This window comes from Bufo gargarizans, chromosome 5 (genome assembly GCF_014858855.1).
Source record: "Bufo gargarizans isolate SCDJY-AF-19 chromosome 5, ASM1485885v1, whole genome shotgun sequence".
Lineage (NCBI taxonomy): Eukaryota > Metazoa > Chordata > Amphibia > Anura > Bufonidae > Bufo > Bufo gargarizans.
The window spans coordinates 393273596-393287616 of record NC_058084.1 but is presented as its reverse complement, the minus strand read 5'-3'; the positions used below and the strand labels follow the sequence as shown (position 1 = coordinate 393287616).

General features: G+C 45.0%; 1 protein-coding gene across 1 annotated transcript in view; it reads left to right on the top strand.

Moving 5' to 3' along the window:
• TMEM196 (transmembrane protein 196) overlaps positions 1–12816 on the top strand; it is a 69500-nt gene extending 56684 nt beyond the window's left edge. The window contains exon 4 of the mRNA XM_044295543.1: positions 12757–12816. Coding sequence (XP_044151478.1) covers positions 12757–12816 — 60 coding nt within the window. The remainder of the gene's footprint in view (positions 1–12756) is intronic.
• Positions 12817–14021: the final 1205 nt, after the last annotated feature.

Below are 14021 nucleotides of genomic sequence, written 5' to 3'. Positions count from 1 at the left end.
GCACTGGCCTCTCTGATGTCCGGGGCCATAAGAACACACATAGGCCGGTAATTTTTCCTATAGTGTTCAAGCACAGTCACATTATACATGTCTTGTTTCAAAGATTACGACCACCCTTCAATCCAGCATCAGTGGCCTTGCTTGCACACTAAAGAAAAAAGCACTGGCTTCTCTGGTGGCCGGGACCATAGGAACACACATAGGCCATTACTTTTTCCTATAGTGTGAAAGCACAGCCACCAATCCTGGATCGAAGGGTGGGCGTAACCTTGGAAACGAGACGTGTATAATTTGATGTAAAAATTAGTATAGCCAGCAAATGAAGCAATATGGATAATAACAATACATTAGTAAGTGCCTTGTATTAACTTTCTCCACATGATAAATGCTGAAGTTAACTACCGGACCATAAAAGTGTACTTGACAAAGTCAATGTGGTCCTGTATTTCTCTGTCTCTGAATCTCTCCAATTTCACACCGAAGCATAAATAGATATATACCAAAGGCACGTATGGAGGCACACGGAGTATCTACAATTCCAAAGTATAGAACTGTAGAGATCCTGTGTGCCACCATACAGGAAGCCTGAAGAATACTGATACAAGAACTGAAACAATGCAACCCTAATTATTATTAACAAGTCATATCTCAGTAAAACCTAAAGCTACTTATGATATATGCTGACAATGTGGAATAAGTATCTGAAATAAGATTACTATTAATTTTAGAAATACTAATACCAGATGCCAGCATCACAGGATGGCATTACCACTGCCAATAGCAATGAACTGTACATTCTGTGTATTCTGCAGCATGCAATTAGCAGCAACAGAAAAGAAATGGAAATTATATGACTAATATTCTGCTTTGGTATATAGTTAAAAGTTCAGAAATGCTGTGCTTTTTCTGTGCAGTAGAAATTAAATTATATGCTACAAATAGTAATGTAAAAGTTACCTGGGGATGGGGACAAAAGCTTATAGCTAAGGGAGACTTTTGCATGTATTCAGCTCCCTAGCAAATGATTTCATATGAGCAGCATAAGTTTACAGGTTAACATTTCTAGATAAAATGAGGTTGAAGTATATATTTGTCACACATTTTAGACATTGAATGATGTAAAAACTAATCAGAATGAGAATGTATAAAAAGAAAAGTATAAAGGGGATCTCTATTATTACTACTTTATCAAATAGGAAGGAAATTACCATTAGGCATTGAGTTTTTTGTCATTAGAATGACGAAATTAAAGGGGTTGTCCAGATTTTAAAAATGTAAGTAATTGAAAAAAAGGATACTCACCTGTCGGTATGAGCGAACCTGATGTTTTCAGGTTCGGTTTTGGGTTCGGCATTTGGGCGGTGAAAGAATTCCGTTATGAATTCCATTAGCATGGAATATAACGGAATTCCTATGATGGAATGCAAAATGGAAGCCTTAAAGAGGCATTCCGTCATAATAGAAGTCTATGGGCAGCAAAACGGATCAGTCTGGTTTCTGTTATGCAGGACAGGACTGTGTCTTCTGAACTCCATAACGGAAACCAGACGGATCTGTTATGCTGGCCATAGACTTCTATTATGACAGAATGCAAAACGGAATGCCTCTTTTAAGAGCTTCCATTTTGCATTCCATCATAGAATTCCGTTATATTCCGTGCTAACAGAATCCATATTGGAATTCCTCCACCACCCGAACTCGAACCTGATAAACATCGGGTTTACTCATCCCTACTCACCTGCTCTACGCTTCTCACCTGCTCCAAACTTCTAGACGGACAGGATAAAGTGCAAAGCTGCGGCCAATGACTGGCTCATCGGTGACATGTCCCCAAGCTGGGTAACATGCTGCTTGGGCACATGTCACCACTGAGGCCAGTCATTGGCTGCAGTGGTGCATGTGACCTATTGGAAAAGGAATTTGCAGGATGGGGACCAGAAGACCAGTGAAGGCAGTCAGGGAGGCAGAATGGAGCAGCTCTTATGGTTTGAATGTGAAGAAGAAAAAACAAAAAAAAGCTTGGTCCTTAAAGGGGTTGGCCCATCTTTATAGGCATATTACTGGGATATGCCATCAATGTCAGATAGGTGTGGGTCCCACAGGTAGGACCCGAACCTATCTCTAGAACAGAGCCTGAAAAGTGAAGAAGAGCGGATCCACATGCAAGGCTGCCCTCCATTTATTTAAATGGAAGTGCTGAACATAGCAGAGCACTGGCTCAGCTATTTACATCAGTCCCATAGAAGTGAATGGGGCATAGGCCACGCTTGAGAGACCTGCTCCTATCTAGAGAATGGAGCTCCGAAGTGAAAGAGACTACGACACTCATGACGGAAATAGTTGAGCCAGTGGTCGGCTGTTTTCACAACTCCGACAGCAGTGAATGGAAGGGTAGGGCTGCTCTCGGTTCACTTCAGGGGTCCTGTTCTGGAGATAGGAGTGGGTCCCAGATGTAGTCCATCAATGTCCTAGATGGGGATACTCCTTTAAGGCCTAATAAGGGATGGTCCTTAAGGGTTTAAGGTGGGTTGAGTTAGGAGGATTTTTTGTTTCGCACCCTAACTTTGTTATGTTTCATCAGAAATACAATAAAATGGTGTAGCATTTTCAAAAAATTCTGATACTAATAAATTAATTTTGCGTTTTTTCGATATGGGACAATCAAGGAGGGAGAAAGAAATGGGAGGGAAACAGAGAGAGACTTTTTAAGGCAATTGGAATGCTGCTGATTTAGGAAGAAGGTATTGGTACCTGACTCCAATCACCCAGCCTATTCAGCCCTGAATGAAATTTTACTAATGATCTGCTGGAAGCATTTTCTAGAGCAGGAGAAGCTGAGCAGATCGAGTTTTGTGGGAAAAGGTTCAGTATAACTTGTCGTTTATTCATTAAAGTTCTTTCTGTGTTTAGGAGTCCAGTCCTAACATAGGGCAGGCTATCAGTTATGAGGACTGGCCGCCGGTGCCGCGGCAAGAACAGATTTCAATCCATAAGATAAATCCCTTCCCATAAACCCATATATCAGTCTGCTCAGCTCCTGCTGCTCTATAACCTGCAGATTGGATAGCATTTTCCTGGTGACAGATTCTACGTATTTCAATTTGAGAAAGCTGAAGGTGGGCACATCTGCAGGTCTTTTCAGGTGGCCCTAATTAACAGGATTGAAATACTATGTTCTGTCTATTTGGGTCCAAACTGATAGGATGAGCCATGTAGTCATTATATTGTATTATGGTTGTTTTTCCTTTTTGTGACAAAAAAAATAACAGGAGAAAAAGACAAAGCTGAATTCAATTTCTGGAGCTAGAAAGAAACTGTGGAGCTATTAACCAAAATAGAAATGACTTCTAAAAGTTGAATGACAGAGGTATATTTTCTGGCTCATTGACTTCTTGGCTTGTTTCAGGACCTCTGCAACTGCAAACACATAGACAAAGGTATGGTGACGAGATATGAATAGCTACTTGTAAGGGTACTTTCACACTAGCGTTATTCTTTTCCGGTATTGAGTTCCGTCACAGGGGCTCAATACCAGAAAAAAACGCTTCAGTTTTATCCTAATGCATTCTGAATGGAGAGCAATCCATTCAGTATGCATCAGGATTAGGGATGAGCGAACTCGAACTGTATAGTTCGGGTTCGTACCGAATTTTGGGGTGTCCGTGACACGGACCCGAACATTTTCGTAAAAGTCCGGGTTCGGGTTTGGTGTTCGTCGCTTTCTTGGCGCTTTTTGAAAGGCTGCAAAGCAGCCAATCAACAAGCGTCATACTACTTGCCCCAAGAGGCCATCACAGCCATGCCTACTATTGGCATGGCTGTGATTGGCCAGAGCACCATGTGACCCAGCCTCTATTTAAGCTGGAGTCAAATAGCGCCGCCCGTCACTCTGCTCTGATTAGCGTAGGGAGAGGTTGCGGCTGCGACAGTAGGGCGAGATTAGGCAGATTAACTCCTCCAAAGGACTTGATTAATTGATCGATCTGCAGCTGTTGATCATTGTGCTGCTGATACTCAATTGCTCACTGTTTTTAGGCTGCCCAGACCGTTTGTTAGTCACTTTTTTCTGGGGTGATCAGCTGCCATTTTGTGTCTTGTGGTGCGCCAGCACAAGCTGCGACCAAGTGCATTTAACCCTCAATGGTGTGGTTGTTTTATGGCTAAAGACTACATCAGGGTGAAGCTGTCACACCAAGTGCATTTAACCAGCAATAGTCTGTTTATTTTTTGGCCATATACTACATCAGGGGCAAGCTGCGCCTGTCACCAAGTGCATTTAACCCTCAATGGTGTGGTTGTTTTTGGGCTAAATCCTACATCAGGGTGAAGCTGTCACACCAAGTGCATTTAACCAGCAATAGTCTGTTTATTTTTTGGCCATATACTACATCAGGGGCAAGCTGCGCCTGTCACCAAGTGCATTTAACCCTCAGTAGTGTGGTTGGTCAAGCTGTCACACCAAGTGCATTTAACCATCAATAGTGTGGTTATTTTTTGGCCATATCCCAGTCTAATTCTGTCAGTAAACGTATACCTGTCACCCAGTGCCTAAATACTAGGCCTCAAGTTTATATCCAGCTAAATCTGTCGTTACTGGTGTGGCTGGTCAAGTTATTTAGTGTCCGTCAAAGCACATTTTTTGTTCTGGGTTGATATACAATTCCCAATTTAGCAATTTCATAATTTAGTGGTTTCTGCTGTATCAGAGCTATTTGAAATCTATCCCTAAAAGGGTATATCATATTCAAGGTGCACATAGGGTCATTCAGAATAACTTCACACACCCGCTACTGTGCATTTACAAGTCTAATTCTGTCAGTAAACCTATACCTGTCACCCAGCGCCTAAATACTAGGCCTCAAATTTATATCCAGCTAAATCTGTCGTTACTGCTGAACTGTTGTGGCTGGGCTAGTTATTTAGTGTCCGTCAAAGCACAGTTTTTGTTCTGGGTTGAAATACAATTCCCAATTTAGCAATTTCCTAATTTAGTGGTTTCTGCTGTATCAGGCCTACTTTAAATACATCCCTAAAAGGGTATATCAGAATCAAGGTGCTGATAGGGTCATTCTGAATAACTTCACACACACGCTACTGTGCATATCCCAGTCTAATTCTGTCAGTAAACCTATACCTGTCACCCAGCGCCTAAATACTAGGCCTCAAATTTATATCCAGCTAAATCTGTCGTTACTGCTGTACTGTTGTGGCTGGGCTAGTTATTTAGTGTCCGTCAAAGCACAGTTTTTGTTCAGGGTTGAAATACAATTCCCAATTTAGCAATTTCCTAATTTAGTGGTTTCTGCTGTATCAGGCCTACTTTAAATACATCCCTAAAAGGGTATATAATATTCAAGGTGCACATAGGGTCATTCTGAATAACTTCACACACACGCTACTGTGCATTTCCAAGTCTAATTCTGTCAGTAAACCTAAACCTGTCACTCAGCGCCTAAATAATAGGCCTCAAATTCATAGTCAGCTAAATCTGTGGTTACTGCTGTGCCTGTATTAGTGTAATACGGTACCTAAATAGATAGCCAGATAGTGTTAGTTGTCTTTAAAAAAAAGGCCTGAATTTGAATTCAATACATTGGGTCAAATAATATTTTTGTTGTTGTGGTGAACGATAACAATGAGTAAAACATCTAGTAAAGGACGCGGACGTGGACATGGTCGTGGTGGTGTTAGTGGACCCTCTGGTGCTGGGAGAGGACGTGGCCGTTCTGCCACAGCCACACGTCCTAGTGTACCAACTACCTCAGGTCCCAGTAGCCGCCATAATTTACAGCGATATTTGGTGGGGCCCAATGCCGTTCTAAGGATGGTAAGGCCTGAGCAGGTACAGGCATTAGTCAATTGGGTGGCCGACAGTGGATCCAGCACGTTCACATTATCTCCCACCCAGTCTTCTGCAGAAAGCGCACAGATGGCGCCTGAAAACCAAGCCCATCAGTCTGTCACATCACTCCCATGCATACCAGGGAAACTGTCTGAGCCTCAAGTTATGCAGCAGTCTCTTATGCTGTTTGAAGACTCCGCTGGCAGGGTTTCCCAAGGGCATCCACCCAGCCCTTCCCCAGCGGTGGAAGACATAGAATGCACTGACGCACAACCACTTATGTTTCCTGATGATGAGGACATGGGAATACCACCTCAGCATGTCTCTGATGATGACGAAACACAGGTGCCAACTGCTGCGTCTTTCTGCAGTGTGCAGACTGAACAGGAGGTCAGGGATCAAGACTGGGTGGAAGACGATGCAGGGGACGATGAGGTCCTAGACCCCACATGGAATGAAGGTCGTGCCACTGACTTTCACAGTTCGGAGGAAGAGGCAGTGGTGAGACCGAGCCAACAGCGTAGCAAAAGAGGGAGCGGTGGGCAAAAGCAGAACACCCGCCGCCAAGAGACTCCGCCTGCTACTGACCGCCGCCATCTGGGACCGAGCACCCCAAAGGCAGCTTCAAGGAGTTCCCTGGCATGGCACTTCTTCAAACAATGTGCTGACGACAAGACCCGAGTGGTTTGCACGCTATGCCATCAGAGCCTGAAGCGAGGCATTAACGTTCTGAACGTTCACAACCTGCATGACCAGGCACCTGCATGCAAAGCATGAACTGCAGTGGAGTAAACACCTTAAAACCAAGGAAGTCACTCAGACTCCCCCTGCTACCTCTTCTGCCGCTGCCGCCTCGGCCTCTTCTGCTGCTGCCGCCTCGGCCTCTTCCTCCGCCTCTGGAGGAACGTTGGCACCTGCCGCCCAGCAAACAGGGGATGTACCACCAACACCACCACCTCCGTCACCAAGCATCTCAACCATGTCACACGGCAGCGTTCAGCTCTCCATCTCACAAACATTTGAGAGAAAGCGTAAATTCCCACCTAGCCACCCTCGATCCCTGGCCCTGAATGCCAGCATTTCTAAACTACTGGCCTATGAAATGCTGTCATTTAGGCTGGTGGACACAGACAGCTTCAAACAGCTCATGTCGCTTGCTGTCCCACAGTATGTTGTTCCTAGCCGGCACTACTTCTCCAAGAGAGCCGTGCCTTCTCTGCACAACCAAGTATCCGATAAAATCAAGTGTGCACTGCGCAACGCCATCTGTGGCAAGGTCCACCTAACCACAGATACGTGGACCAGTAAGCACGGCCAGGGACGCTATATCTCCCTAACTGCACACTGGGTAAATGTAGTGGCAGCTGGGCCCCAGGCGGAGAGCTGTTTGGCGCACGTCCTTCCGCCGCCAAGGATCGCAGGGCAACATTCTTTGCCTCCTGTTGCCACCTCCTCCTTCTCGGCTTCCTCCTCCTCTTCTTCCACCTGCTCATCCAGTCAGCCACACACCTTCACCACCAACTTCAGCACAGCCCGGGGTAAACGTCAGCAGGCCATTCTGAAACTCATATGTTTGGGGGGACAGGCCCCACACCGCACAGGAGTTGTGGCGGGGTATAGAACAACAGACCGACGAGTGGTTGCTGCCGGTGAGCCTCAAGCCCGGCCTGGTGGTGTGCGATAATGGGCGAAATCTCGTTGCAGCTCTGGGACTAGCCGGTTTGACGCACATCCCTTGCTTGGCGCATGTGCTGAATTTGGTGGTGCAGAAGTTCATTCACAACTACCCCGACATGTCAGAGCTGCTGCATAAAGTGCGGGCCGTCTGTTCGCGCTTCCGGCGTTCACATCCTGCCGCTGCTCGCCTGTCTGCGCTACAGCGTAACTTCGGCCTTCCCGCTCACCGCCTCATATGCGACGTGCCCACCAGGTGGAACTCCACCTTGCACATGCTGGACAGACTGTGCGAGCAGCAGCAGGCCATAGTGGAGTTTCAGCTGCAGCACGCACGGGTCAGTCGCACTACGGAACAGCACCACTTCACCACCAATGACTGGGCCTCCATGCGAGACCTGTGTGCCCTGTTGCGCTGTTTCGAGTACTCCACCAACATGGCCAGTGGCGATGACGCCGTTATCAGCGTTACGATACCACTTCTATGTCTCCTTGATGATGGAAGAGGAGGTGGCCCAGGAGGAGGAGGAGGAGGAAGAGGGGTCATTTTTAGCACTTTCAGGCCAGTCTCTTTGAAGTGACTCAGAGGGAGGTTTTTTGCAACAGCAGAGGCCAGGTACAAATGTGGCCAGCCAGGGCCCACTACTGGAGGACGAGGAGGACGAGGATGAGTAGGAGGTGGAGGAGGATGAGGATGAAGCATGGTCACAGCGGGGGGTGGCACCCAACGCAGCTCGGGCCCATCACTGGTGCGTGGCTGGGGGGAAAGGCAGGACGATGACGATACGCCTCCCACACAGAGGACAGCTTGTCCTTACCCCTGGGCAGCCTGGCACACATGAGCGACTACATGCTGCAGTGCCTGCGCAACGACAGCAGAGTTGCCCACATTTTAACGTGTGCGGACTACTGGGTTGCCACCCTGCTGGATCCACGGTACAAAGACAATGTGCATACCTTACTTCCTGCACTGGAGCGTGATAGGAAGATGCGCGAGTACAAGCGCACGTTGGTAGACGCGCTACTGAGAGCATTCCCAAATGTCACAGGGGAACAAGTGGAAGCCCAAGGCCAAGGCAGAGGAGGAGCAAGAGGTCGCCAAGGCAGCTGTGTCACGGCCAGCTCCTCTGAGGGCAGGGTTAGCATGGCAGCGATGTGGAAAAGTTTTGTCAACACGCCACAGCTAACTGCACCACCACCTGATACGCAACGTGTTAGCAGGAGGCAACATTTCACTAACATGTGGAACAGTACGTGTGCACACCCCTCCATGTACTGACTGATGGTTCGGCCCCATTCAACTTCTTGGTCTCTAAATTGTCCACGTGGCCAGAGCTAGCCTTTTATGCCTTGGAGGTGCTGGCCTGCCCGGCGGCCAGCGTTTTGTCTGAACGTGTATTTAGCACGGCAGGGGGTGTCATTACAGACAAACGCAGCCGCCTGTCTTCAGCCAATGTGGACAAGCTGACGTTCATAAAAATAAACCAAGCATGGATCCCACAGGACCTGTCCGTCCCTTGTCCAGATTAGACATTAACTACCTCCCCTTAACCATATATTATTGTACTCCAGGGCACTTCCTCATTCAATCCTATTTTTATTTTCATTTTACCATTATATTGCGAGGCTACCCAAAGTTGAATGAACCTCTCCTCTGTCTGGGTGCCGGGGCCTAAATATATGCCAATGGACTGTTCCAATGTTGGGTGACGTGAAGCCTGATTCTCTGCTATGACATGCAGACTGATTCTCTGCTGACATGAAGCCAGATTCTCTGTTACGGGACCTCTCTCCTCTGCCTGGGTGCTGGGCCTAAATATCTGACAATGGACTGTTGCAGTGGTGGCTGACGTGAAGCCTGATTTTCTGCTATGACATGCAGACTAATTCTCTGCTGACATGAAGCCAGATTCTCTGTTACGGGACCTCTTTCTCTTCTGCCTGGGTGCTGGGCCTAAATATATGACAATGGACTGTTGCTGTGGTGGCTGACGTGAAGCCTGATTCTCTGCTATGACATGCAGACTAATTCTCTGCTGACATGAAGCCAGATTCTCTGTTACGGGACCTCTCTCCTCTGCCTGGGTGCTGGGCCTAAATATCTGACAATGGACTGTTGCAGTGGTGGCTGACGTGAAGCCTGATTCTCTGCTATGACATGCAGACTAATTCTTTGCTGACATGAAGACAGATTCTCTGTTACGGGACCTCTCTCCTCTGCCTGTGTGCTGGGCCTAAATATATGACAATGGACTGTTGCTGTGGTGGCTGACGTGAAGCCTGATTCTCTGCTATGACATGCAGACTAATTCTCTGCTGACATGAAGACAGATTCTCTGTTACGGGACCTCTCTCCTCTGCCTGTGTGCTGGGCCTAAATATATGACAATGGACTGTTGCAGTGTTGGGTGACGTGAAGCATGATTCTCTGCTATGACATGAAGACTGATTCTCTGCTGACATGAAGCCAGATTCTCTGTTACGGGACTTCTCTCCTCTGCCTGGGTGCCTGGGACTAAATATCTGACAATGGACTGTTACAGTGGTGGGTGACGTGAAGCCAGATTCTCTGCTATGGGACCTCTCTCCAATTGATATTGGTTAATTTGTATTTATTTTATTTTTATTCATTTCCCTATCCACATTTGTTTGCAGGGGATTTACCTACATGTTGCTGCCTTTTGCAGCCCTCTAGCTCTTTCCTGGGCTTTTTTACAGCCTTTTTAGTGCCGAAAAGTTCGGGTCCCCATTGACTTCAGATCCCGAACCCGAACATTTCCGGGAAGTTCGGCCGAACTTCTCGAACCCGAACATCCAGGTGTTCGCTCAACTCTAATCAGGATGTCTTCAGTTCAGTCATTTTTACGGAATTTGGCCGGAAAAAATACCACAGCACTTGGTATTTGGCCGGAACACTTTCCATTGAAATGTATTAATGCCGGATCCGGCACCAAGTGTTCTGGCAAAACGGATCAGTTTTCCTGGTCTGCGCATGGCAGACCTTTAAAAATGGGGGAAAAAAGAAATACTGGATCTGTTTTTCCAGATGGCGCCAGAGAGACGGATCCAGTATTGCAATGCATTTGTGATACGGATTCGCATCCGTCTACAAATGCTATTCGTTTGTGCACAGATTTCCGTTCCCGGAGCTGCCTGCCGGATCCGGAACTGCCTACCGGATCCTCAAAAGGCAGTGTGAAAGTACCCTCATTCTGAGATTGCTTGCAGTTTGGCTTCTCAATGTTAAATGAGCCACATATTCACATACCCTTTACTCTGTAGTTGCGTAGTATGATTTACTTGCACATTAACAAGTTACAGACCGTCCAAAGACTTTGGGTGGATTGCATCTAAATGGGCAAAGATATTTCTGGACGTACTTCCAAAGTTAGAAGCTGCACAGAGATTGTTCAGGTGCGGGGAGCCAGTCATCAGTAATGGCCAGGCTCATGGTCTCTCACCATCTCTGCCAGCCCCATCACTGTATACACAGCGTTCAGTGAGCCTATACAGGTCAATGTCGCATCCTGCTCTAGTCCCAGCAGTCATGTCAGGTAACTGCAGGAGATGATGGCTCTTAGCAGACCAAGATTAGGTCTGCAGCGAGGTGAAAAGGCCTTTTTAAAACATTCGGGGACTACGGTCTTATATGATCTTTAACCCTTTCAGACCCAGAAAGTTATTTGTTTTTGAGTTATAAATTTTCACTCCCTGCCTTTCCAGGGTTATAACTTTTTAATTTTTCTGTTTACATAGCCAGGTGAGGGCTTGTTTTTTGCGGGACAAGTTGTACCATTTAATATTGCATAATATGTAGTGAGGTGAAATTGGAAAAACACCACAATTCCGCAACAGTTTGACGAGTTTAGTGTTTACAGCATTCCCTATAAAGCAAAACTGACCTGTTACTTTCATTCTCTGGGTCAGTAAGATTACGTAAATACCACATATGTATAGTTTTTCTTGCATTTTTATATTGAAAAAAAAACTTTGTGGGAGGTGAAGAGACCAAAAAATGGCAAATCGTCCATTTTTACTTTTTGTCTTTTTTATTTTGCCGTTTGGCATATGGGAAAACTATTTTTTATATTTTAATAGTACGGGCATTTTTGCATGCGACGATACCCATGATGTGTATATTTTTAATTGTTTACTTTTTTTTTTTACATTTTTGGGAAAGGGGTGTGATTTTATTTTTTTAATTTTTTTTAATTATAAATTATATAACAAGCAATCATTAGATTGCTTCTCTCATACACTCCAATGCATTAACATTGGAGTGTATGAGAAATACGCTATGGGGCACATTTATTAAAACGGGTGTTTTAGACGCTGGCCTTAACAAGGCCCTGCGCTGGCAGTGGATCTGTCGAAGTTATGAAAAGGTGCCAGCCATTTTCTACGCCTAAATCGGAGTCAGTAAATGCCAAGTTATAGCTTTTGAAGATGCATATACTAAAAAGACGAAAGATGTATTTGGTCAGGGATGAGGGGCAGTTGATTAATCGTCTAATCTTGAACTGGCTAAACTGGGACCCCATTTCGACTTTTGGTCTAGCAATTTTCACTGTAAAAGTTACAGTTTACTGTTTCTCTTGTGTTCAGAAATCTTGCATTTCATTGAGGACTTATGACTGTCTCACAACCAAAAGTCACCAGTTACTTCATATATTACAAAGAAAAAAATGTGGGGGGTTCAGTCAGCACAACCCTGTATGCAAGTGCACATTGCTATGGTGAAATACACAAACAAACGCAAAAACACTCATATTACCCTCTGGCTAAATTAGGCTAGTTTCACAAAGACAGCAGAGCAATCTGTCAGGCTATTTCAGCAGCTTGCCGGAGGTCTCAGATCTGTCCTAACCGGATAGTGCTGTGTTCCCGCAGGACCCCATAGACTATAATGGGATCCGGCAGGATTCAGCCAAACAAAAACTGTTGCGTATAGAGATGTGTTCAGCCGAATCCCAGGATAAATGTCAGGGAGTGGGCGGATTCCTGCTACACCCTATTATAGTCTACTCTTTCCGGCTTCCTAGATAGAGCAATCTGTGAACGGCGAGTCAGTTTCAGACGAATGTGTTACAGACTAATATACTGCCCCCCACTGTGGGATCACTAGCCAGAACTCGGTATCATAGAGATGTATGATTTTTTTTTTACTTCTAATCTGAAGAAAAATCATTTCTCTTATGTCTCTATCTGAAACTCATACATGTTTCTGTTTCTTTTCACAGGAGACCATTGAAAACATTAGCAATGGAGGAGCACAGCTTGTTTTTAATGGACGTGTTTAACTCAATTTTGGGGACATTATTTAGGACACTACCTGTAATAAGACAACCTTATTTTTACGAGTACTTATGTCTTTTAGTTGCTACAACTTCCAGGACACCGCTTTCTACTTTTCAGTATGATTTTTATGAAATGATTTTTTCAGCAGCAGACGGATTACATTTTATATTATGCAAAAAAAAAATTGCATTTCACCAGTATTTTACACAGAGGAGCCTGGGCCTTCTAGAAATATGTGTAGAGAGATTATCTGTAGTGCACCCACAAAAAGCAAGCCATTTGAGCATTGGCAAGCAAAGTTTCCTGCCATTGTGAATTTAAGAACTTGTATCAGATTAAGCACAGTTAGATATGTCACCTTGGGTACCCTTCAAACATAATGCTTTTAGAATATTTCACTGTAACTGGGACGATTACTAATTCAGTCAGTTAAACTTATACTTATGGATCCATTTATTGCTAGTTAAATTTTGGTTTAGAAATGTTGGTCAGATCTTAATACACACATATGGGTTGGGGGATGGGGTCCAACATTAGCAATTCTACATTTATCTAGGATGAATCTTTTAATAAGTAAGGCCTTATTCAGACATCACAAACTTGTGCTGTCCGTCTTCTCCATGGACAGAACATGTATTTGTTGATATTAAAGGCTATCTACACCTTGGAGGCATTTTTTTTATATTATTGCATGGTACTCATTTTGAGCTAAAAATCATTTTTTCAATTAGTCTTTAATAAAAATGTTGAGCCACTTTCTCTGTACAGTCTTGAGATTCTCTAGTTACATGCTCAGTATTTTTACTGTTTCCATGATCCGTAGTTACACCACAGAAGCATGCCTTATTTTTTCCCTGTTTATAGATCCATCTCGCACAATATAGTCTATGGTTCTGTGAAAAAACACTGACAAAACACGGGTGGCATCCATGTTTTGTTCGTGGTTCATGGATCGTTGCTAGGAGATGCTATTGAAATTAATTTTCAGCCTAGCAGTGTCCGTGGATAACATACGGAGGACCAAAAAATTGACACACGGAGCAAACATGGATCCTTAATGAGCATCTTCACAGATAAACCACTGACCATCTTGTCACTGATGTCATCACAGACACGGATGTGTGAATAAGGCCTAATATTTATCTCTGTTAGGGCTCATGCACGCGGCCGTTGGTTGGCCGTGCCCGTATTGCAGCCCGCAAACAGC